Source organism: Dermacentor silvarum, chromosome 2 (assembly GCF_013339745.2).
Source record: "Dermacentor silvarum isolate Dsil-2018 chromosome 2, BIME_Dsil_1.4, whole genome shotgun sequence".
NCBI classification, from domain to species: Eukaryota; Metazoa; Arthropoda; class Arachnida; order Ixodida; family Ixodidae; genus Dermacentor; species Dermacentor silvarum.
This window is the reverse complement of record NC_051155.1, coordinates 111,113,291-111,137,464: the sequence shown is the minus strand read 5'-3', so window position 1 is coordinate 111,137,464 and position 24,174 is coordinate 111,113,291. Positions and strand designations below refer to the sequence as shown.

General features: G+C 45.1%; 1 protein-coding gene across 1 annotated transcript in view; it reads right to left on the bottom strand.

The window, feature by feature from the left end:
- Nucleotides 1–24,174, bottom strand: part of LOC119441695 (hemicentin-2) — a 271,115-nt gene that overhangs the window by 89,925 nt on the left and 157,016 nt on the right. The window contains exon 4 of the mRNA XM_037706292.2: nucleotides 4,284–4,394. Coding sequence (XP_037562220.1) covers nucleotides 4,284–4,394 — 111 coding nt within the window. The remainder of the gene's footprint in view (nucleotides 1–4,283; nucleotides 4,395–24,174) is intronic.

The window sequence follows — 24,174 nt, the reverse complement described above, 5'->3', positions numbered from 1 at the left end:
TTTCACTAACGTCCTGCTTGGGAAAAGTATACGAGAGAATTGTGTTTCAGAGGTTGGAGACCTACCTGGAGGATAACGAGCTCATGCCGCACACTATGTTTGGATTCAGAAAATGCCTCTCAACACAAGACATCCTCCTGCAGATTAAGGAGGAGTTGCTTGCTAACATCCCGAAATACGGAGAACATATCTTGCTTGCGCTCGATCTTAAAGCGGCCTTCGACAACGTAAGTCATAGAGCTGTGCTGGAGGGGCTCAGCAACATTGGTTGCGGGCAGAGAATACACAACTACGTCAAAGCTTTCCTCAGTAACAGAACCGCCACCATTGGTATAGGAGGCATCAGGACTGACACCTTCAACGCGCCCCCAAAGGGAACACCGCAAGGTTCTGTGATATCCCCTATGCTTTTTAACATTGTTATGATCGGCTTAGCACGGAACCTCGAAAGAATTGAAGGACTCAGGCATGCCATCTACGCAGACGACGTCACAATCTGGGTGACCAGGGGATCCTTAGGAGAAAAACAAGACCTTCTGCAGAGTGCAGCAGATACAGTCCACGCATACACCGCACACTGCGGACTTGCATGCTCCCCGGAGAAATCCGAAGTGCTCAGAGTCTACAGAAGAGGATACAATCTGCAAAACTCCATAGACATCTACATAGGGGGGAAGAAGATTCCGGAGGTATCCCAAGTTAAGATCCTTGGCATGTGGATACAAAGCAACTGTCGTTTAGATCACACAATCAGACAGCTCGCAAACACCACAGCGCAGATCACGAGGATGATCGCACGAATTTCAAACAGACGACGAGGTATGAAGGAAGAGGACACATGTAGGCTAGTACAGGCCCTCGTGGTCAGTAGGATTGTATACAGTGTCCCCTATCAAACCCCACTCGAGCAGGAAAAGGAACAATTGGAGGCAATCCTTAGGAAAGCTTATAAATGCACTCTCGGACTGCCGGTCAACACCTCGACAGAAAAATTCTTTAAATTGGGCATAAACAACACAGTGCAAGAACACATCGAAGCTCACCTTCTCGCGCAGAAAATGAGACTCATGCAGACCCCCATGGGCAGGAACACGCTGAAGATACTGGGCATGAGGGATGCTTGCAGAGAAATTAGCAGCACGGATAGCATACCTAAAGATATTCGAGAGATCATTGAGATCAGCCCGATACCGAGAAACATGCATCCTAAAATACACAAGGCCAGAAGAAAGGCAAGATCGGAAGCACACGAAAGATATTTCGTGGGGAGAAAAGACGTGTTATACGTCGACGCGACCACATACAAGGAACACTCCGGGGCGGTAGTCAGCGTTGTTGATCACCAGCTTAGGGAAATCAATTGTGCTTCGATCAAAGGCAACAACATCCTCGAGGCTGAGGAAGCGGCAATCGCACTCGCCATCACCCACCAGGGCGAAGAGGCCACTACAGAAATACTTACGGACTCGCAAGAAGCGTGCAGGAGGTACAGCAGTGGACGAATATCCACTGTGGCCATCCGCATACTCAAGAGGAGAAAAATCACCTTCTCGAGATGCTTCATTACGTGGACACCAGGCCATGAGACTGTGACAGGGAACCAGCGTGCCGACGCCAACGCCCGAGCATACGCCAACCGGGGGGCGCACCACGACGGGGAACTGGACACAGTCACCAGACGCTATGGAGCAACTTTAGAAAATCAAAGAGCCCTAAGGAGGATCTACCCCCCTCCCCACAAAGACCTTAGTAGAGAGCAGTCGGTCGCCTGGAGAGAACTGCAGACTAATACATACCCCAATCTGAGTTTACTCAGCAAAATCTATCCGGCAACATATGACAATAAATGCCCGCTATGCGGGGAACGCGCGACGCTTTACCACGTTACATGGGCTTGCCAAAAACCAAATGTAGCGCCAGTACACAAAACACCAACACCGGAGCAGTGGGAGGCTGCGCTATCCTGCTTGAAGCCTGAAGAACAGCTCAAGCTGATCGACAGAGCTCGCAAGATGGCAAAGGCCACAGGGGCCCTGGACTGAGGGCTCCACCTACGCCGGGAAACCTCCTTTGTAAAAATAAAGTTTTTCATTCATTCATTCTCACATTTCTCGTAGGGTGCTAAGTAAACGTAGTGCAGACGAGATGGCCTTCCGCAATGTTTACTTTTTGCTGTCAGGAAAGTAGGAGGCATGTGCAAAATGGTGACAGGTCGTAACACGCTTTAACCACGCCAAGCACGTCGGTTTGTTTGCTACGGGTTCTGGTGAGCTCAATTCTACGCACGTAGCGCGCAAACCAGAATGACATGACACTAAATTTTGGATAGATGATGGTTTGGTTTGCGCATTGTATGTTTCTGTGAACGAATGAGCTTGCATAGCCAGGAACGTTCTTTAGCCAATGCATCGCCCGATATGATGGTTGGTCAGCGCAATACGCGATTTCATTTCCAGAAAAAGAAAGCACATCGAACATGTGCTGTTCGTACTCGAGAATACTCAATACTTTCATTGTGTGAGTTAAAAACGCCATATCATTTTCCGCAACGAGAAGTCGCAAATGCTTAGCTCTCAAGGCTGAATTGGAATTCGGAATGGAGAAGGCAATACATGCGCGGTTCACTGTCCTCGTTTATTATGCTACCAGTCACGAACTTTCTCACTTGAATACGAAAATGCTGTTTATGGCTTTGAGAGGACGCGCAGCGAACCCTGTGTTAAAAGATCATTATACACGGTTCAAACACAAATAGTACTTCTTTGCGTGTAGGTATTTTTACTGGGTATTAAACGCTTTAGAAATAGCTCCTTGCAAATACTGTGTTATAGAAATATGCCATTGAGTTTTCAATAAGTGAATATGTTAATTTACAACATTACTGGTAGGAAGCTATCAAAAAAGCATAACGTTTTCAAACTAGCAAACATGGGAGAATCCTTGTACAGAAGAGCGAGAGATCGTGTTGAGAAAACTTATCATACGGAAATTCTGTCTGACATTTGCGCTCGACATAATTATGCTTCTGATCTTTATCGTGAGTGGCAAGCGCCTCATCAATGGCCGTTGAGAAAAACACCCTCACGTAAGTGAAGCTTCGTGAGTGTGGGCTCGTCTTCAACAGTCACTCTTGTTCATGTACTTTTGTTTATAGAGTGTCAGTTATTGTTGGATCTCATTTGTCATTTGTGGTTTAATTCGCTCGTGGCCTCACTTACGTTCTTTTGTTGTGCGTCCTGGTTCGGTGTGCTACGAGATGAAGCAATATCAAAATTCAAATGAACTGAATATCAAAGACGACGCGCAATGCGCCGGGCGTGGGGGGCGTGTCACGGACGGTGTGGGCCATGGCTATTCTGCAATCGAGAGGACGTTTAGCAGTCATTCCTTGATTGAACCTCGAAGGCTCAAACGGGTCGGAAATACTCCTGTTTTGATGCACTCAGTGCAACTAGTTAAAAGCCATTAGCTGTAGGCTTTCGAGTCAAAGTCGGCCAAAGAAAACACCTCTGGGAAAAGATGACAATGCAAAGCGCAGCAAAATTTGGGTAACCCAAGAGACCGGACGTTGTTCGTTACACGCAGGATGCATTCTCATAACTTGGATTCATCGTTTGCGGCTGTCCTCTGTACCCCCTTCAGAGGCTTCTAAACTCCCGCTGCCGCAAGCGCCGGCAAATTTGAGCCCGACTTCGTGCCTAATTCTAAACCGCGCCTCCTCGTAATGGCGGGTATTTAGAAACGCGCTGCGCTGCGTAAAGCCCCTTCTCCTTCTCTTGGCGTGCTTAGCGTACCCCCCCCCCCCCGCCCTTCTCTCTTTCTCTCATAACATGTGTCACTGCTGCCGCAACACCGAGACGCGGTACAGCGCGCTTTCTCTCCCGAAATGCCCTTTTTCATCCTCCTCCTCCTCGTCCTCTACATACCACAACAACAACTCATCCAGGCCGCTTAGAGCCACCCGACGCCTCTGCAACGCTAGCGTGTCTCCGCCGCTACGCGCTCCTCCGCGTCGCTGCTCGTCTCGGCGCATCCCCGGAGACGCGCCAAACTTCACGCGTTAAGGAAGGCCCGGGGATCCGGTGGTGGTGCCGCGGTTGCGGTTAAAGATCGCGCAAGCCGTCGGAGCGACGACTCGGGGCGCGCGCGTGGTTCTTCGAGAACCGGGTCATTAGCACTAACGCGGCGCGTCCATTAGGGCGCGCCCGGCGGTGTTTGGAGCCCGACGAGCGTGACGCCGCGACGTATAGCGCGGGTCGACGGGCATCTGAGCAGAGACTCACCTCCTTTGACCCGGCAGAGGAGGCTCAGGCGCGAGCCTTCGTCGTAAGGTCCCACGGTACCGTGCAGGCTGCGTCCCGATTCATCCACGATCACGGGCAGCTCCGGTGGCACTGCGTTTAGGCGTAACGGTAAGGGGTGAATTAGAGAGGAGACGATTGAGGACGAGGAAGGAAATCACGGGGTTGGGTTTGGCCTTAATATGCTATAAAGAGGTGTACATGGCTAGACCCGTCTAAGCATTCTCCATCGTTCTTCTCCTCTGGTGTTGAGAGAAACACTACCTTTTCTCGAAGTTGTTCAAGCTAACATTCTGCTATGCTTGACGGTTATTATTATCTACGTTGTCTGTGTTTTCTAATTGATATATGTGCAGGAGCAGCTGAATAACTTAACTGACTCGGTTGTCTAGGCCGTTTGGTGGTAGGTCGCGGCATACACACTCAAAGTATTGGCCATCTTCGTGCTTATCGCCGATTCTCTCGTCTGGCGAGAGCCAATGTTTGCATTGCCCTTCACATACTTTGTCACAAGAACTTCAGTAGGCCATTATATTCGCAAGTACATGCAGAGTTCTAAACCACAAGCGTTCGATGGGTTTGACGATACAGTTTTTCCATTGACGTTATAAAACATACATGAGATTTCTGAAAGTTTTTTTTTCATTCTTACATTTCTTTATTTTTATTTGAATATTTTAGTTTATGGGATAATAGTGGTACTCAGTAATATCAAGAACGTTCGTCTCTGAATTTTTACAACGTATGAGAGCAAAGGAATATGAAGAAATGACCATGAGGAAATACGCAAATCAATACATTGTAAATGCACACACATACAATGACGTGTACGTGGCTGCGAACCGCTTGAATTGGAAGCAAAGGCAACTCGCTTCACAAGACGTTTGGTACAATGCGCGCACAATTATTGAGGAAAAGAAAAGAAGTAATTGAAGAAAGCCATACAATAGACAAAACAATAATAATCACAAATATAGAGAAGCCTTCAGATACTTACATAATGAATGAACGAAGAAATCAATCAATCAGTAATATGTAAATATTTAAATGAATGAATTGATAATCTTTGGTTGGAATGCACCTGGTAGCATAGGTTAAATATATACTCCGTTTCATACATCAGGTGCGACGCTGTGGAGGCTAAAGATACTTTTTGCAGTGGCGCACATGGAAATAGTTCGGTGTTTTCTGACCGACGTTTGTGAAAATGTTCTTTAAATAAGCTCAGTTCTGAATAAAATAAAATTTACCCTTAGCAACATACAAACAATGTACTCATACGGCTGCTAACACGTTGTTTTAGATCAATTTTCTTTTCGTTTCTTTTCTTTTTTTTTTATTTCAGCCCTTCGCAGAAATCTCACGTGCATGCTCGCGCGATCGAGCGCCGCTGGCGTGCAGCGATGCATAGACGGAACGCGCAGAATGATACATATTGGGGACTGCACTTCTTGCGTAGCTTCCACAGCATCGCAACTGATGTGTAAAACAGAGTATAGAACACTTTGCATTCCAACCCACGAAAATCTAGGCCTGAATACCGCTGCCATCCCAGGATTCATTTTTTTTTCTTTCCTGAATAAGCTTTGTACCATATGCCAACACTGCGATCCCCTTGTTAGAAGTGCCAATGGCAGTTCATATGATAGTTTTAGGTAGACAATCACGTACTTCACAGCATTGTTGCCTGGAATAGATACCTGGAGTGTACATAATGCGTAAATATACTAACAAAGCTGACGTGCTAATATATAAAGGCACTCTTTCTCACGGGATGACTGCTTTAGTTTTTCTTTACAAGCCCAAACCCTTTTGATTGCAGAACGCTTAAAGTTATCTTTATTGAAGGAAAGCATTGGTGTTTCAACATTTTTGCACGCGTGTAAATTGTCTACAAACTGCACAGATTATAATGTTGCAGTATAAAATTTATTACCAAAAGTCACCGGCATGCTATCTTTGTGTGGGTATACAACATTACATGTCAAGATATGAAAAAAAAAGCTACGTGGAAAAAGTCTAGCTACGTTTATTGCGCCTTATAACGCAACGAATGGCGCATATTCACATATAAAGGGGCCGCATGCATAGCCTACTCGCGGAGAAATCGACTAATAGAGTCTTGGCTAGCTGCGAGCTTAAAGTAACCACTTTGTTCTTGCTCTCTTTCTACTTCTGAGCAAAAGTGCAGGGGCTATATCGTTTAATGGTTATTTTCACATTTCCTTTCATCATGAATTCCTTCATTCGCTCGCACAAAGCTGCACCCATGCTATCACTGGGACTGTTCAGTCGGCGAGAGTCATATAATCGGAGAGCAATCTCTGTAAAATAAATATTTGCTAAGTATTCTCATTCAGTATCTATCTCAAAATTTTACGGCACAGTTAAATCTAAGGGACGAAGGTACGCGAATACATCGTAATAAAACTACATGTTTGAAAGAAGTTATGGCTAAAGGGCTTTAGGCAATTCATTCACCTTCATAAGATAAACTATAAGTGTTCTCACTCACCACTTCTCTCAACTTTTTTTCTATTTCGGCGCATTTCAATGTAAGGCACCAAGGCATGCAAATTTACGCAACAAAAGTTATTTCAGATTTCAATGAAGTTGTGGGGAAGCGTCTTAAAGCGATAGATTTAGAAAAGTCTTCCACGCGCATGTACACCTACAATCTGCCTCACTGCATTCACGGAAGCCAAAGTATCCCAGCGTACGCTCGTACACGGACAAAAGACGGCAAGTTCGTGCACACAGTCACGCATACTACAGCAGTTACTGAGACAAGACGCGAATAAATCTTGGCAGCTAACTTGTCATTAGGTATGCTTGTTTACCAGTAGGAATGACTTCCAACGGGAAAAAAAATTTGCAAACGTGTTCACAAACTTTTTTTACGGTACGTGTGACCGCGCTTGCGGGCTACCTGCGGCACTACAGCCTGCTCTCGGAGCGACCATAGTATAAATTGTCTTTGTGAATGTGCGATGGTAAAATTTAGCTCGTTCCGAGTGAACACAAATTCAAAATAAAATGTTTCCAGCCCCCGTGTCAGAGTAAAGTGTTTGAAATTGGAGGTACACATGTAATACGAGCCTAAGCAAAATTAAATAGACGTGAGCGTCGTACAAACACGGGAAATTTCGAGTGCAAAACTGCGATCAACCAATATCATTTTGATTCTTCGCTATAGTGAGGAGCGTCATGGTGTGCAAGGGTGTTCTAAAGAAAAGTTTTGCAACCTGAGGGCGGCACGACTTTCTTTCTCACGTTACAAATCGATGCATGAATGCAACCTTAACTGTATTCATCTCGCCAGATTTATAAGACGTCCCACACCGATCGAAAATTGAGCGTGATATAAAAAAGAAAAGGTTGGCGTCCCTTTCAACGGCTGTAAAGAAAAAAAAAGGAATAGAAAGCGCAGAAACTCGCGAGTCCACATCACAAATTTATCGTCAGCAACAATCAGCAACAACGCTGTATGGCGCTATCAACAGGCCGAGCAAAGTGGCAATTCAGCATTTGTTCAGATGGGCAGCCAGCAGCATGGTCGCGCGGCGTGCCGCCGATCAGTCTCTCGTATATATACGTCGGCAGCAGAGCAATACCGACACGCAAGTAGCAGCAATCCATGACGCGGCGATGTTATATAGCGATAGGTGGGCACACTGGAGGAAGGGGGAGCAAGACCCTTTCATTTCTTGCACACACGGTCGGCGCCATCTGTTTGCGATGGGCCGCAAACAAAGCTGGACTTCTGCGCTGCTAGCCACGGTTTCTGTTTGTATGTGTGTTCATATATATGTTCGCTAGCCGAGAAAACTGCCGCGTTGCCCTCTCGGCCCGCTTGTTGCTATATGGTATGAGCGTCCAGAGCTCGCTGCCCCCTTTGTGGAGTTGATGGCGGCCTTCTCTACACTGCGATTTTATTTTGGGCGGACAGTATTGCGTAATTTTATTTTGGAGTGTGAAGCAGAAAGTATTTTGGCTTGTGAAGTAGAAAAGAGAACACAAAAAGTGTGCATGATTGTGCGGAATCAAAAGCTGTCTTTTTTTTTCGTGCACCGTGACCAACAAATCGAGCAAACAATTGTGTAGAAAATGAACTTCCGAGTGAAGGGTCATTCGTAGGCGTGCTACCACTCTGAAAATGACGAGCAGTGTTTTAGTGAGTACAGCAAGCATCTGATATGCACTTTTACTTCACCTATCAGCGCGTGGCAATTGACTAGCCTGTTACGCTCAGTCATTTTTGGCTTAGGAACTGCCTACCTCATTCATGATGATGAAGATGATAACGAAGGTTGAGGCAATTGTGATGTGATGCCGATGATGTTTTCCCTCAAAACTGGCGCAAACCAACAATCAGGGTTAAGCCAAGAATCAAAAAAGACAACTAAATGATAAACGAAAACACAAAAAGGCCATTGTAAATATATTAACTAACTCAGTCAGCCATCCAACAGAAGATCCAACAAGAACTTTGGAAAATAATTATAAACCGAAACAAATAAACCACTGCTGTAAAGCATATGCACAAATTTTAAACACCTTTTTTTTTCAGTCTGTCGCTTTCGTAGTTGAAATCGATAACTTCATGAAACAGAAATAAATTGTGGAAATATGATACAGGATGATTACAAAAACTAAACTTTAACACGGTCCTCTTTTAGTTCGCAGATGTAATCAAGGTGGATGTAACCGTAGACAGCCTGGCAAACATTCCTTTGCCTGTAGCCTTGCACAGATGCTCCAATTAAGGCTTCCTCGTTGTTTGTTTGCTTGCCCTCTGTTGATAACTGATACCCACCATACAGGACTGGCCTTGATTCGGGTGTAATTGGAAGAAGACGTCTGGTAATACCTTGAAAATAAGCAAAACATTTGGGAAGAATCTAAGAAGATAAAAATAACACAACCTACTATAAATTTAACAAGTAAATTGTTTTGAAACAATTACAAACTCTTCAATTGCTCACCACGCATCCTTGTGACATTGACCGGGATAGAAGGCTCACACTGGAGTGATTTCAGGAATTCCTCGATAAACTTCAATGGTGGTCTTTTGTAAACGTTGTAACATTTATTGCATTGATTTCAATTTCTTGTATAGTGCTCCATCCAGATACCCGGTCTTTGTCGGCGTATAGCCTTGCGCAATAGCGTTTTTAGGTTACTTACTAGACCATGTCATCTAGTGACGTTGAAGGCAGCAGCGCACCAAGTGAATTTATTAGCCATTCGTTAAGTGCCTGTATTTTAATGGTGGACGAGCCTTCTTACGCTCCTAAAAATTCCAAGATACGTCACCAAAGAGGTATCGCTCACGTGGCATGATTCACGCATTAATATATATATATATATATATATATATATATATATATATGCTAAAACACGAAACTCTCACCTTTTAACAAAATTCCGTAACAAGTGTGCACCTGCAACTTGTACAGTAGTGTAGGTAGCATGCGAAAAGGTAAAGAAAATAAACTTTTTTTATGAAACCAAACAAAATCAGGCGGAGCTTTTACGCATTTCATAAAGGGAGCCGATATGGTGGCCTGAACTTCAATGCTGACTCTGGGAAATCTTTCAACGCTTTACAAATAACGGTTAATTGGGCCCACATGCTAGAAGCACCGTAGTGGTACTTCCAATTTGCGCGCGCATATAGCGGCTTCAATGCTTAACGCCCGCATGGATTGCGTGTCCCCAAACAACGGCCAGCACGAAATAATGGCATCTTTCTCGACAGCCTCAATTTGAAACAATGATCATTGCATTGTTTTCTTCTAAAATAGCGAGCGCCATGTTTAGATGACAAATGCTTCACGAAACGTGTCGTAATAAAAACATCGACTAGCTTTGAATTCGCCTCCAGCAAAAGGCTTTCTAGCGTCGTAATAATAGGCGTTTTCCGGTTGCTTTAACTAGGCTATAGCAACAGCAGTCGGGTGCAAAATGGCTTTTGCTAAAAGGTGGTTCGAGGATCCCTAATTGGTCACGTGGTGTATAGTCGCTGTCGTCTTGAACACTGCAGCCGCCTTTATGATAAGCATTCGAGGCATTTTTTTTTACTTTCTGCAAGTTACTAAGCTAAAGATGGAGCATATCTTTCGTTCAAATACGTTACATCGACGCTGCGAAATTGTGTAATCGCGCGCTACTAAGACGTTTTTTTCTTCGTTTTTTTTTCTTGCTACTTGTAATCTTGCCTGTGAACTTGTCCCAGAGCGTGATACCAAAATGTTCTCGCAGCAATGCCAGTCGTTCTCGTGCACACAAATAACCAACTTACAAACTCCATTTGTACGATATTTAGCACTAAAAGAAATAATACTTGAATGGAGTAGGATACGGGGGCGGGGTGGGGGGGTGGGTAGGGGGGGGGGGCGTTCACTTCTATTCACAAGTTCCATTTCTTCACAGCTTGAATGGAGGAGAAAAAGAAAATTGGAGTGCTGATGTATTGCCATCTGCTATTGCCTGCAACGTGCATTGCAAGGGCTTGTTGCTTACGAACATGCAGATTATGTGTGCTTAGGACAGACACTGGCTATTTGCCTAGTGACAACATACGAGTAAGTCGGAATTGCATACGACTACCCTTGCTGCGTTCTGATGAACTCATTTCAGATACTCCTTTTTTACCAGCCCACTTCCATCATTATTAAAATCCGTTGCACGGCAGTTCTGGAGTATTCTGAGCGGCCTAGAAAAGCAGGAAATTCAGCTACGCAATGAGCAAAGTGATATATTGCCAAGGAATGAATGTTGTGTAGTTGTTCGAAACCATTTTTTTTGCCTCAACGTTGAACTATGTTTTGTACGTTGCCCATAAACATGCAGATAACTGTTTTTAATCTAATGGATCCGGTTTTGGTTGACTGAGTTTGCATAGCCCAATTATTTCAGAAATGGAAGCTATCTTCTTCGCCTGGCACCGACAATATCACTGCTGTGTTTCTGAGCCCACTGTACTTTTTTGGTCCGTCATTTTGTCGCAAATATTTACTCAGCCATTCCCGTTCTGCGACCTCCCTGACGACCGGAAAGTGGGAGAGGGTGTTACCAATTCCCAAGCAGCCTTCTAAACTATAGACCCAACGCATAATCCACCATAGCATGCAAGCTGCTAGAGCACGCAATATATTCTAATTTCGTAACGTTCCTTGAAAGTAAGAACATCTTCAGTACGCCATGAGCCCAGCTAAAGGAACCATTCTTCTAAAACCCATTTGCTTCTTTTTTCTAGTCATCTCTGTAATATCCTTGATTGCGGCTCCTTTGTGGAATGTATGTTTCTATAATTTAAGAAAGCCTTCGACACCGTTTCCCACCATCTTCCTCTTTTAAAATTGAAACCCATTAACATTGACCATAACGTAGTTCAGTGAATTCAGTGTTCTTACTATATAGAAACCATTACGTCACCGCAAGCAACCATGATTGTCAACTGTATTGTCATTTCCGGACTACCATGAAGGGTCGTGTTCAGGTCTTTACTTTTTCTCATTTATAATAATGGCCTTCCAGACCACGTTTCCTCACAAATGAGACATATTGCTGATTGTTTTACACAACGGGAAAAACTAAACCAGAAGACACACTGCTGCTCCAAGCTGACTTCAAAAACGCCCAAGCATGGTATACGGATTGGTCACTGAAAATAAACGTAAATAAATGCACAGTGATGAGCCTAAGTGGTGGCAACAACGCCCCTCCCCCCCCCCCCCACCCCCATTTTGCCTCTTGCCCGTATTTACTTAAAATTCTACCTTGAAGGCTTTTACTTCATATAAACACCATGACGTTCATATCTCTAACATCGTGGCAGGACAAACTCACACTGACCTCGTGGCTCACAAGGCTAATCGCACGTTAGGTTTACTTTGCCTCTGGCATTCGTCTACCCCCTAACCTCCAACATTTCTCTAGCACCCGGTTCCAAACTACAGCTTTCAAAACACTTTTCAAGTCCCAACTCGAATATTCCGCGTGTATCTGTGATTCTCCCTCTATTTCGCTTACCTCCTCCTTCGAAGCTATCAAGAATCGAGCCACTCGTTTCAACATTTCTAATTACTCTCGCATCGCTACTTCAACTGCGACGAAAATTCATCTCGACATCGCTGACCTAGGATTAAGAACAACAATCTCCGGCAGAACCCATCTCACGATGACGGCTGACGGTAATGCGATTAACATTGGAGAAATATAGCGACCAACCGTATTGCCAATGCCAAAACGTGTCTGCCGCCGGGCTTCTCTCTCACACTTCACACTGCACACGGCGCCACCTTACGGGGCCACCTAGCGGTGTCGCCGTAAGAACCGCGCGTAGCGCAGGTTCAATTTCGCTGCCCGTCGGAGAAATGTAAACTGTCATCTTTGTCATTCTAGAGTGCCACATATACCAAGTGGAACAGGCCTCGTTACCCAAGTTGACGTCAAAGCGGTCCCTTGCAGAGCGGCACGCACCTACTGGCCCATACCCACGTGGCCCAAGTTGGCATCAAAGAGGCTCATAGAAAAGCAGCACAGACTGAGTGGCACAAAGCCAGTGCTCCAAGTCACCATGAAATAGGTTGATTGAAGAGTGGTGCAAGGCCATGTGCCACTTATCCGGTACCATATCTACAGTGATCTAGGTCGGCGTCAAAGGGGTTTAGCGGTACGTAGGTGCACATTGGCACACACTCAGTGACCCAAGCTAATCCAACGGTTGGTTTGGAACCCTGTTCCCTCCGTACCGAAGCCCGATGTGCTATCCATTCGATATTGGACTACCCGTGACCCAGGATGGCGTGAAAACAGTTGGAGAGATAAATATATACACAGACAGTGCCCGAAACGTGCGTGAACAGCCCAAGAAATGCTAATCGCAGTAAAATAGCAGGACATGTCTCATTACACAATATACAGGGTGTTTCAGTTTAGCTGAACCCAATTTTTTTTTAAATTGCAAGTGGCAGTTAGCACAACTATAATCATTGATCTAAACTACTCGATGAGGCGGCCACGAGAAATCAAAAACGCCTAATTGAATAAATAACATAATTACGGTGATTCACTTTGTAAATTAATTATTTTACGGCACATCTTTCCATCTACGAATTATAGTCACTGAGTTCGCAAGACGTATCCACTTGGAACGAATTATCAGGACTGAACCAGTTTCGAGATGTTAATTTTCAATGTGTCCGACGAAATTCATGGGCGTTCCAGTTAACTTCTTGAGGAAAACGCTGTTTTATGCATTGAATCACAAAGTTAACTGGAACGCCCATTCATATCGTCGGACACTTTGAAAATTAATACCTCGAAACTGGTTCAGCCCTTAGAATTCGTTCCAAGTGGATACGCCTTGCGAACTCAGCGGCTATTATTCGTAGATGGAAATATGTGCCGTAAAATTATTAATTAAGAAATTATTTAGCGTAATTATGTTAATTATTCAATTAGGCGTTTTGATTTATCGTGGAAGTAATGGCCGCTTGTTCGAGTAGTTTAGATCGAGGATTATAATTCTGCTATCTGCCACAGGCAATTAAAAAAAATTTGGTGCAGCTAAAATGAAACACCCTGCATACTACACCGATAACCATCTTAACAATGAACTCCTCACTGCTTTTCGTTACATTTCAAAATGCACTGGCCATAAGATAAAAGTTCCCGTCCCAAGTTGGCGTACAAACTTGCAGGCGAACTCCTTTATTCCAAGAACAGCGACCACCTAGAACCACGTCCCCACCTCTGTTGCCATCGACAAGCTTTCATTATCATTTAAAGCCGCTATTACTACGTATTGCAGCCAACCCCAATCCTCTATGTAACATCCCACGCGTATTGAGATAAATAAGCATTAAAACAAATAAATGAATTTGTAAATAAATACGCCGTTTAATAATTCCACTGCCAATTCCTGCTTCATTCTTCTCTTTTTTGTGTTCTATGTATTGTGTGCTTTGCCTGGGAAAACCACTTATTATTTAGCTTTTTTTATGCACATTCTACTCTCTTCCTTATACCTATTTTTATTGCTGCCCTTGCATCGGCGGTCCCATATTTTTATTCTTGTTTTCATGTTTCGTGGCAAATTAAATATTTTCCCCGTCGTATGCAACAGTAACTCATGCGAGCACATTCTCATACTCAGGTACTCACAGCAGAGTTACTAGAGTACACGCTCCATGAATGAGACGTCCTGGCTTTACTTCCGTACTGTGATGCATGCGCACATTTTTGTTCGCTTTTTGATTTGCTGTCCCACCTAATGAAAGACGATGAGTGATGAACACCACCCGCCGATGTTTCATGACAATTGATAAATCGACCTGATTCTGCCCTGCCCGACAGTCAGTCTCGTTCATCTTGCATATGTCGGTGACACTATGATAAATCCTGCGAAAGTTTTCTGAAGCACCCTCGCCGGCTTCTCCATTCGGATTCGTCATATTTGTGGTCTGCTTTAGAAACAAATATATTTGATTATGATGTGTCACGCAGCTTTCGCGTGATCCCGAGCTTCGCAAGTTCACCAGGCAATTTACTATGAAGTAGCTGTGCCGTGCGAACTCAAACACCCTCCCCTAGCTCCTTCCCTGCACGCGCGAGTGTACGTGCATTATGCCTAAAACTAGCACTTCCGCATGAAGAACCTCAGCGGGCAGTCGACGAAGGAAATCCGCATAGTCTTTCGCCAACTTTGAAGCGACATTTCTCGATTTTACATCAAATAACAATCGATAAAAGTTTATAACAGCACCCATTACGAGTAACTTTTCTGAATCGGAGTGGTTTCTTCAATGGTCGTCGAAAATACCTTACCCCCATTAAAGTCGCATTCCTGACTGCCTTTCTGGCAGTCATATTTCGCCGTTTTTTTTTTCACGACGAATTACTTGAGCAGCCATTTCTTCTTGAGAAATTTTTCTCTTGCAAATTTTCTTGAAAAACAACGTCGAGAACACGTTGTTTGCATACCTTTTAGACACACAATCGCAAGTATGCAGCTATCGTCCGAACGCCAACGGCCACTTTGGGATGATTTGAGTAAAGATGATGATTTTTATGCTATGGATCATACACGCAACAGATGATTGAACAAGAAGCGGCTGGAACATTTAAAATAAAATAAAACTCAGGAAATTCAGAAATACAAGTCAATAGAAGATTCATCACCTTGCGTAGCACATGTGAGAGAAAGCACTTGTGCACGTCACTTTCCTTTAAGCAAATTCATAGCAATTCATTAAACGCATTGCAATTCATTAAACAGAGATTCCAATATGTGCGTTGGATCTGTGTAATTTTTTTCCGCTGGTATCTAATAGGCCATTTATTCAAGACGTAGCAAGAAAGTCTGTTTATGAAAGAAAGGTATACTCGTATGTTTGTTAATTGCCGAAGCATCGCAAGCTTAGATATGCGAGAGCATATTGGCATGCACGACTAGGGATCTCTATGTCTATGAGAAGACTACTGTTTGTCACGATGACATTGAGATTATGATTCCTAGCTCATATAACCAGAAAGATGCGATTACGTAGGCGTCTATGACAAGCGATGCAAAAAAAAACTTTGTTTAGTCTGTCGATGCTAGCCCTCTCATTCGGCCAAGCTCATTTAGGCTCATTGAGGGTCTCTCACTGCAGAAATGAATTCTCATTGCAGTCTCAGGGTCTCTCACTGCAGAAATGGTCTCTCACTGCGCAACAGTCATCTGAAAATTTACTTCGCAGGAGCATGACCTGAAGGAATGTACAGTAATTGGATGTTACAAAGTATGACCAGCAACATGTGGGTGAAAAACTTGCTAAAAACACCGACACGAGGATCAACGTGATCATGGTCTAATTGAGCCTACTCCAGGTTCTAAGCTTCTCTCAAGGTAGTTTAAGCCGCTGCTTATAACCTATACGCCATATATGTCATTACACATGTCTCTAAGAATTATAAGCAGTGCTCCTCTTGGTTACCAAATTGACTGAAAGTGAAGTATGTTACCCCCTCCTTCGTTTCTACACGTTTACCCTAAGCCTAACTCTTCCTCTTAAGTATATGAACCTGCGCCTTTTACTCTCTGCTTCATCCTTTCATTGCAGGTACTATCACGACAACTCGATATCGCTATGCTTAACTAGTTATTTTTTTTCTGCGTGTGAGATTTTCGTTTTTGAGGTGATACAGCGAAAGTGCTGAAGTAAATGGGACATATTGTCGCGGGACCGTTACCCAAGCGCGCGCACGAAGACGCAGCGAAAGGAAGACAATGAAGGCACGCCTCGGTTCGTGTGTGGATTTCGCCATATTGCCTACTGTACGCGTATATAGGATCCTATAAATGCATATTTTACCTCTCGCTTTCCTTGTTACATTTATTAATACTATTTTTATTATTATTATTATTATTATTATTATTATTATTATTATTATTATTATTATTATTATTATTATTATTATTATTATTATTTGCAAAACCAATAAGCACGCAAAAAACTCATTTTAGTTGAGGTCAGAATTTGTTTTCTCGCGAAGCCAATATCATTCGAGGTTGACGTCCTCGTTTATCTTCTGAGCTAAGGCGCCTGCTGGCAAAATAGGCCCCCACCAAAAAAACTGCAAGACGAACGTGGGTCTTAAAGGTTAGTGTAGTTCGTGTTTTGGTCATATAGTTGGCACGGCTGACGCGTGGAAGCCGATATATTAAGCATACTCGCTTTCGTGGGCTGTCTATATTTTTTTCACTGCAACAGCAGTTAGACAAAAAATTATGGTGAGGCATTATGAAAATAAAAGAAAAGAAAAGCCTCGCCTGTGCCACCGAAGCATAACAGGCTATCAGCAGAAACTTCGCTTGATATATCCTTCCGCCCTTTCTGGTTACGCCGACACTGTATAGTGTTCGTTACCGTGTTGTGGAAGTCTGGCCACCTCATCATCCTCCGCCTCATGCTCGCCATAAGGGCAACAGACATACAGACAAAGAACTTTAATAACTAGGTCCTGAGGAGCCCTGCCCTAGGGCAGAGCTGCAGGCCGCTCCCACGTGGAGACGGGTAGGCCGAGCATAACCGCCGCATCATGGGCTCTCTGGACAACCCAAGTTTGTCGTGAAAGTTCTGAGCTCTGGATGGCAGCGCTCCATTCTTCTTCTGTGATGCGACTGGGTCCCTGTAACGAGGGGCATCGCCAGAGGATGTGTACTAGATTGCTAACAGCCGCACAGTCGGGGCAAGTAGAGCTATAAGTCTCTGGAGTGATCAAATGAAAAAGGGCCAGGTTGGGATATGACTTAGTCTGAAGCATGCGAAAAGTGGACGACAGAGGTCTAGCCAGTTTGCTATGAGGGGGAGGGTAAGTACTCCTACCCAGGTGATAGTGCTTAGTGATTTCGTTGAAAGTAGCGAGAGTGTCCCGAAACTAGAGAACCCCGGCCTCTGAGCTCGCCCTTGCTCCCGCCCGGTGGGTGAGTTACCGCGCGCTTGGGAGCGGGCGATGTCATTGAGATTGGGCAAGGAGTCAAGCTGGAGGTCGAGGTGCGCCGGAAGCCACGTGATGGTGTGCGTAGAGATGATCTTGTTCTTGAGAATCTTGTGAGCCTCCTGAGCAATGGACCCTGAAGCGAAAGCCCTGACCGCCTATCTCGAATCAGTGAAGATTTGTGTTTTGCTGCTATCTGGGAGTGCCATAGCAATTGCGACCTGCTCCGCTCTGGATGGAGTTGAGCACTTCAGGGAAGCTGCATTCACTATCTGTCCGTTGTGATCAACGATGGCAGAAAAACAAAGTTTTGACAACCGCCAATACAGTGACATGTTTCATGCGGCTACGACAATGTGGAGTTGGCAGATGCACTGAACACTTTGCTGTCGTGCTGCGACGGAGATTAGCAGTTTGCTCGAGGTATTATACGCAATATATACCGTCAAAGTTGTGTGCGTTTATATCAAAGGTAACAAGAGGAAATACTGTAGAGCACATAACAAAACATCGCGAATAAGTTGTTATTGAAAAGATGGCAGTGACCGCTGTGGCAGCCCACGCTACAGTCACTGTGAACCAGTCCGACACGGGAGGAATTGCTACCGTCTTTCCTGCCGATTTTTTTCTTTGCCTCTCGCGTTTCGCCCCGGTTTCAAAGAATTCTGCCATAATTGAATTTTAGCATCAGACATATTACTTACTGCACGTTCCAAAGCGCACTGAGCATCAACACACGTGCATCTGTTCGGCCGCTCATTAGCACCTGCTCATCAGAAGCTTACGCCAGCCAATACTTCCAGAATCATAATATCTGTGTTTTCATAGCCATTCTCACTGATTTTGTTTGCAGATAAAAAATATTATGCAGAATCAACCTAAATTTTGCAATCTATTTGCAGCAAAGCTTTCCTGAAGTGGGTAATGAAATGCTATAAATTTTACCACATCATTCCTGCGCTATTGGTGTAAAGGAAACTGTTGTGAGTGTATGTGCTCTGTAGTACAGCCGTGCTAAGCATGGTGACAACTCTTACATTGCCTAGCATTTCTGAATTTTGTCTTATTTATTTTGACTGTACCGATGACTTCTTGGCTCCGTTGTGGGTAAGTGCCATGATAATTAAATAATCATCATCATCAACAAGCAGTGATCCTCTCAAAGAGGTAGTTGGCGTTGTCACGATTGAAGTACGCCCGCAATTGAAGCCTAAGTGTACTATAGTATATCTTTTCTCGGTATTTTAACACGCTCCTTCTTTCGATTGTCGTTCTTTTAAAGGATTGTTTGAGTAGTTCTCAGTCCACACCTATCCGATTGTTACCGTCTAGTTTGACATCGTTTATTGCTTCAGTCACAAAGTAATGGCAGGCTCGTCCCGTAATAGCACTGTCTTAAGTTTCCCCAGATCCCAGTTAAAGCTATTGCTTCTTTTTTTTTGCATAACTACATTCCGTTTGACCAAGCGATGATCCTAGAAAGAAACGGGTAGTACAGTGTAATTGTAACAGTGTATATTACAGTTTCAACCGCTGTCGTGGGGCGCTAGTTCGAGCCAGAGCCGAAGCATGGGCGGTGCAGGAAACGGCCACAAAACTAGCCCTAGGTATCGATAATATGCTTGCGCGGCTGAACAAAAAAGAAGTGATTGTAGAGAATGGCCAAGAACCGAGTGTCCGGGAGAGCATCGCGTGTGCTTTTCACCGACATTATGCGTAGCTCTTTGCACACAAGCTGTGCGATATCGAAAGGTACAGAGAAAACTATCTATCAACTAACTATCTCAACTATTAGCCGAAACTAAGTCGCTTCTCGAAGCGCCCATTACCCGTGCGGAAATAGAAAATACTGTAGATAGCCTAAGCCCTAATAAGTCGGCCGGTCCGCATGGTCTGAACACGGCTTTTTATAAAGCGTTCAAGAAAGAGTTGCTGCCTTTGTTTAAAGCGGTGTTTGGCGAAGCAATTGCGACCAACGCATTACCACCGTCATTATCGGAAGCCCATACCGTCCTTATTCCTAAGATGGATCAAAAATGTCACAGTTTCGCCCTAAGGGCGAAGCAATGAATGCGATATCAACACAGCAATGTCATACGAAGTAACGTGAGCGGCTTTGGTAGCAATATGAATTGAAGTAAACATGGGCTGATTAAGTAAGCAGGTGTGCTGCGGCGTAAGTAGACCGACATGAAGAGAGACTCGATGACCACGAGAAGGCGCGTGTGAAACGGTCGTGTTGATGAGAAGCGCTTCCCGTGGGCAGCGCGTGCGAAGGGACACACCTGTAGCGCTGCACTGCCGATCCGGGCAGCATTGCATGTGTAGCGTGCGTTGGAAAATGTGGCCCGACTATTACTAACTGAATGAACAAGCGTGGTGTGAGCGCGCACAAACAAACATGAATAGATCACACTGAATGACTGCAGACAACGACCGTCAAAACTCTGGCAGCAAGCGGATACGCCGTAGCGGCGAAGGTACGTGCGGTCTATCGCTTCAACGGAAACTGAGCGGCGAATGCACGGCGCATAAAGGTCAGAGCCGTGTGGAGATAAGAGACGGTGCGAGCGAGCGACGAGCGCGGTTGTTGGCAGATTAGAAGTGCGCCCCCCCCCCCCCCCGCTCCCTCCGGCGCTGGCTTCCCGCTTCCTTGCTTGCGCGTGGGAGATTGAGTGCTTTCGCTCTCCGTGATAGCGCGCGTCCCCGCACGCTTCCGCTCGGGCATACGGCACGCGGCGAAGATTTTATCTATATGGAACCTCACGGCGACGGCGACGGCGGCGGCGACGACGACGGCGACGCCGACGGCAGAAATCCGGTTGAAGTGTCCATATAATTGCTATCGCAATAAAAGCAATGTTGTCATGGTCACAGTATACAAGCCCATTTCATTAGCCAACACGTATTACAAAGTTTTAATGAAATTTCTTAAAGGCGATTACAGTCGGTCATTAAGGACCTTCTAGGGCGACACCAGACTTGTGCTATAAAGGAATGCACTATCGCCACAAATATACACACGAAGAGAGGCGTCTTGAATAGTAGTGACGATTTTACATGTGCGGTTGCAATTATGCATATAGATTAAGAGAAGGCACTTGATTTTGTCCCGCGTGATATTTTGTTGTTAGTTCTGGAACATTTCAATATGGGATCAATCATCGCTTACGGGGTAGCTGTGGCGTACCGGAACTAACACGCCTGATTACTAATAAGACACTGGGGGTCCCCATTAAAATACAGCGTCCCGTGTGCCAGGAGAGCCCGCTTTTTTTGGCATCTATCGAGAAAGCTTTTGTTTGGCAAATATTCAAGACAGTAGCATAATTGATTTCAAGCTCATGGAAGCCGAAGTGAAACTCTTATCATATGCGGATGATGTAGTGCTGTACTGTACATCGAACGACGTACAGCATTACAGAACTAATAACCATTATTAAGCATTTCGGAAATATAACAGGGAGAACTGCAAATTGGAGTAAGCCTATCGGTTTTTGGCATGGTGAATAGCAGTCACCATCGGAAACTTGCGCGAACATGAGATGGATTAAGTGGCTTGCTAAATACTCGGGTGTGCTGCTCGAACATTGCCGGCGGAATGAGGACTACTGGCTCAAAAAGGTTAAACGAACGAAGGAAAAAACAAAAACAACAAAAAAAGGAATAGCTTCTTTTTTTTATTGTAACAGTGTTCAACGTTCGCCTGGCGAGTTTTCGTCGAACCTTGGATTATCTCTTTTCCTCGATACTCCCTGTCCGCCCTTCTGTAGAACTGTATAACGCACACGACAGAGCGCAATAATGATATCAAAAGCGTTTCGCATACCGAGCAAATTTCACTCGCGGGAACATGCACTCACGCCCCCAACCGCAATACAGCAAAAGCCTGGTTGTCCCGCCTGCTTCTGACGGTCGGCCGATACAGTTTCACGCCTATACACTGGGCCTCGACAAGGCAAACACCCGATCAAAGGGCTCTTTGTTTCTACTTGACGTCATCACGCCCGCCATCAAAGCAACAGCGGTCGTACGCAGTCCTGAAAACTCCCTGGGCTGCATGGCCTCAGAAGCAGCCGTCGGCATTATGTAGAGACGCACATATAACAAGCACAATCTGCTAAGGGAGGTGAACGCACCGCAACGCGCGATACGATTTGAAGACGTGCGAGGAGTGTATGGTATACGGCGAGAACCATGTGAGCTAGGGTGGGTCATACGAAACCGCGGCGAATAAAACAAGGCCTGTCAGTGACAAACGAGAAGCACCAAGCCCATTGTTTTCTCCCGGATCTCGCGTATCAGAAATGGCGAAAAACCCGAGAATAGCCGAAGAAGCGGTGCGAACAAAAGAAAAGTGTGTGGAGTCGTTCCTTGTTCTGGCCGCTGCGGTCAAGGCAAGAAGATGCAAGTAGGTCTGGTATAAAATGTGGAGAGGCGGCGATGAAAAGGGAGCTTTGAAGTGGAGAAATGTTATGGACGGAAATAGAAGAAGGGATCGGGAGATAGAAGCAAATGGGGCTAGAAGCACAAGCCTAAAAAAAAAGGCAGAAGTGAGAATAGATGCGTAAAGAAAGATATAGGACAAAGCCAGCCTTTGAAATATTAACAAGCTTACTTTGTTCTTGCGGCCACACGAGCCCTTCACCATAAAGGCGAACTGCCACTCCAATAAAAACACGAACGGGATCAAAAGGGGTCTGTCGTGCCAGAGGCGCCGGTGGAGGGGGCAGTGTTTTCAATTCTTGAAGCGTGCAGCTCGGTCCGGCGGCACACAGAAGGGGCACGATGGAGTGCAACTCCCTCCCCCTCGCATGCTTACGTTTTTCATCGGTGTTGTCCTCGTTTATTTTCACTGCCCGTCACCATCGATGCCCGTTGTTGGGGGCAGCATTTCGCCGAGCTTTGAACGAAATCAAATGATAAAGGCGACCCAGAAGAGAAAGCCGTGGCACTCTCCCCTGTAGAGCCGCTGACCACCAACGAGGAGGACGCACCACGCAGTTCTCGCGTGCGATCATTCTTCATATCTCGTTAGTTTTCTTTCTTTCTTTCTTTCTTTCTTTCCTTCTTTCTTTCTTTCTTTCTTTCTTTTTAGCGTTTATGTCGCTCGGGAATTCGAAGGAGTTCACGCAGGAAAGCCACGGAAAACTGGAAAAATGAACTCGTTGAAGGAGTGAGACAGTGTTGTCTCGCACGAAGCAAAATAACTTGCGCCGCCTCCAAACCTTCCACGCTGTAGCCCCTCACTACAATTCCTCCTCTTCACTGTGCTGTACGCACTCACAGGAAACGATTCGTAATGTGAATCGAAAAAAAAATGAAGAAACAAGAAGCGCTGCAAGGCTAAGAGAAAGCGAGGAAAAAAATTGTGCGTATAGGCATCAGTGCATCTCTATAACGCACGAAGTCTGTATACGGGGGGGGGGGGGGGGGAAGGGAGAGAAAGAAAGAAGAATCGGCAGATACGTGGGCAGATAGATAGATGTATAGACCGAGCCGACTGACGTGTTTGCGGTTCAAATGGGGTGTTGGTTGATCGATCAGCCAGGCAGGACTCTATTCTCGAGGCTTCTTTTGCGAGCCGACGAGCTACTTCGAATTTGCCCAAGTCTATGCGTGTGGTAGTGTTGCTACTGCATTTTTCTTTCGCGCTCTGTTATCCTCGGTATATAGAAGTTTAGGCACTAGTATCGAAGTGAGATTACTATACTCGGCCCAAGAAAATTGCGAAAGCACTGACTTCAGCGGAAATTCGAGTCTACAGACCGCTTAAGTGGCAAAACTTCTCGCATAGCTGCTACCGATGTTGAAGGGTGCGGAGCTGTGGCGGGTAAGCGTCGATCGACGCAGTTTTTGTTGCTCGTAATATCCTATCGGGCGCTTTTAGGACAACAGGGAAGTTAGGTAAGCAGGTTGAGCTTAACTCTAGATAGGAGAAGATTCCGGCTGCACGGGGGTGCAGTGCGGTGTTGAAAAGAGGCAGCGAATTGTGTCTGGAAGAACTCGGCCAATAATTTATTTCTTCTCGGAGTTGTTGCTTCGTTGTGTGGATAACTTCGAGGCGATGCCCATGCACGCGCATTCGAAAGATGTAGCGGCGAATTTTTTAGGGAGGGAGGACAGCGAGATAGGCAACAATTCAATTACTTAGGATAGGTGGAAGAATGAACCAATACGAGAAACATAGTAGGGACAAGTATGTCCCCTGCGGACTCTCAACGGAAAAAGCATGTTCAATATCTGTTGACCGGAAATATCTAGGGAGATGGATGAGGCTAATGAGCAATTTTCTAAAAAGCTCGGCCTTTATTTTTTGTTAAGAAGTGTTGATGTCCTACGTTTTATTTCCAGGATTGACTCTTGGATTTCTTCGAAAAAA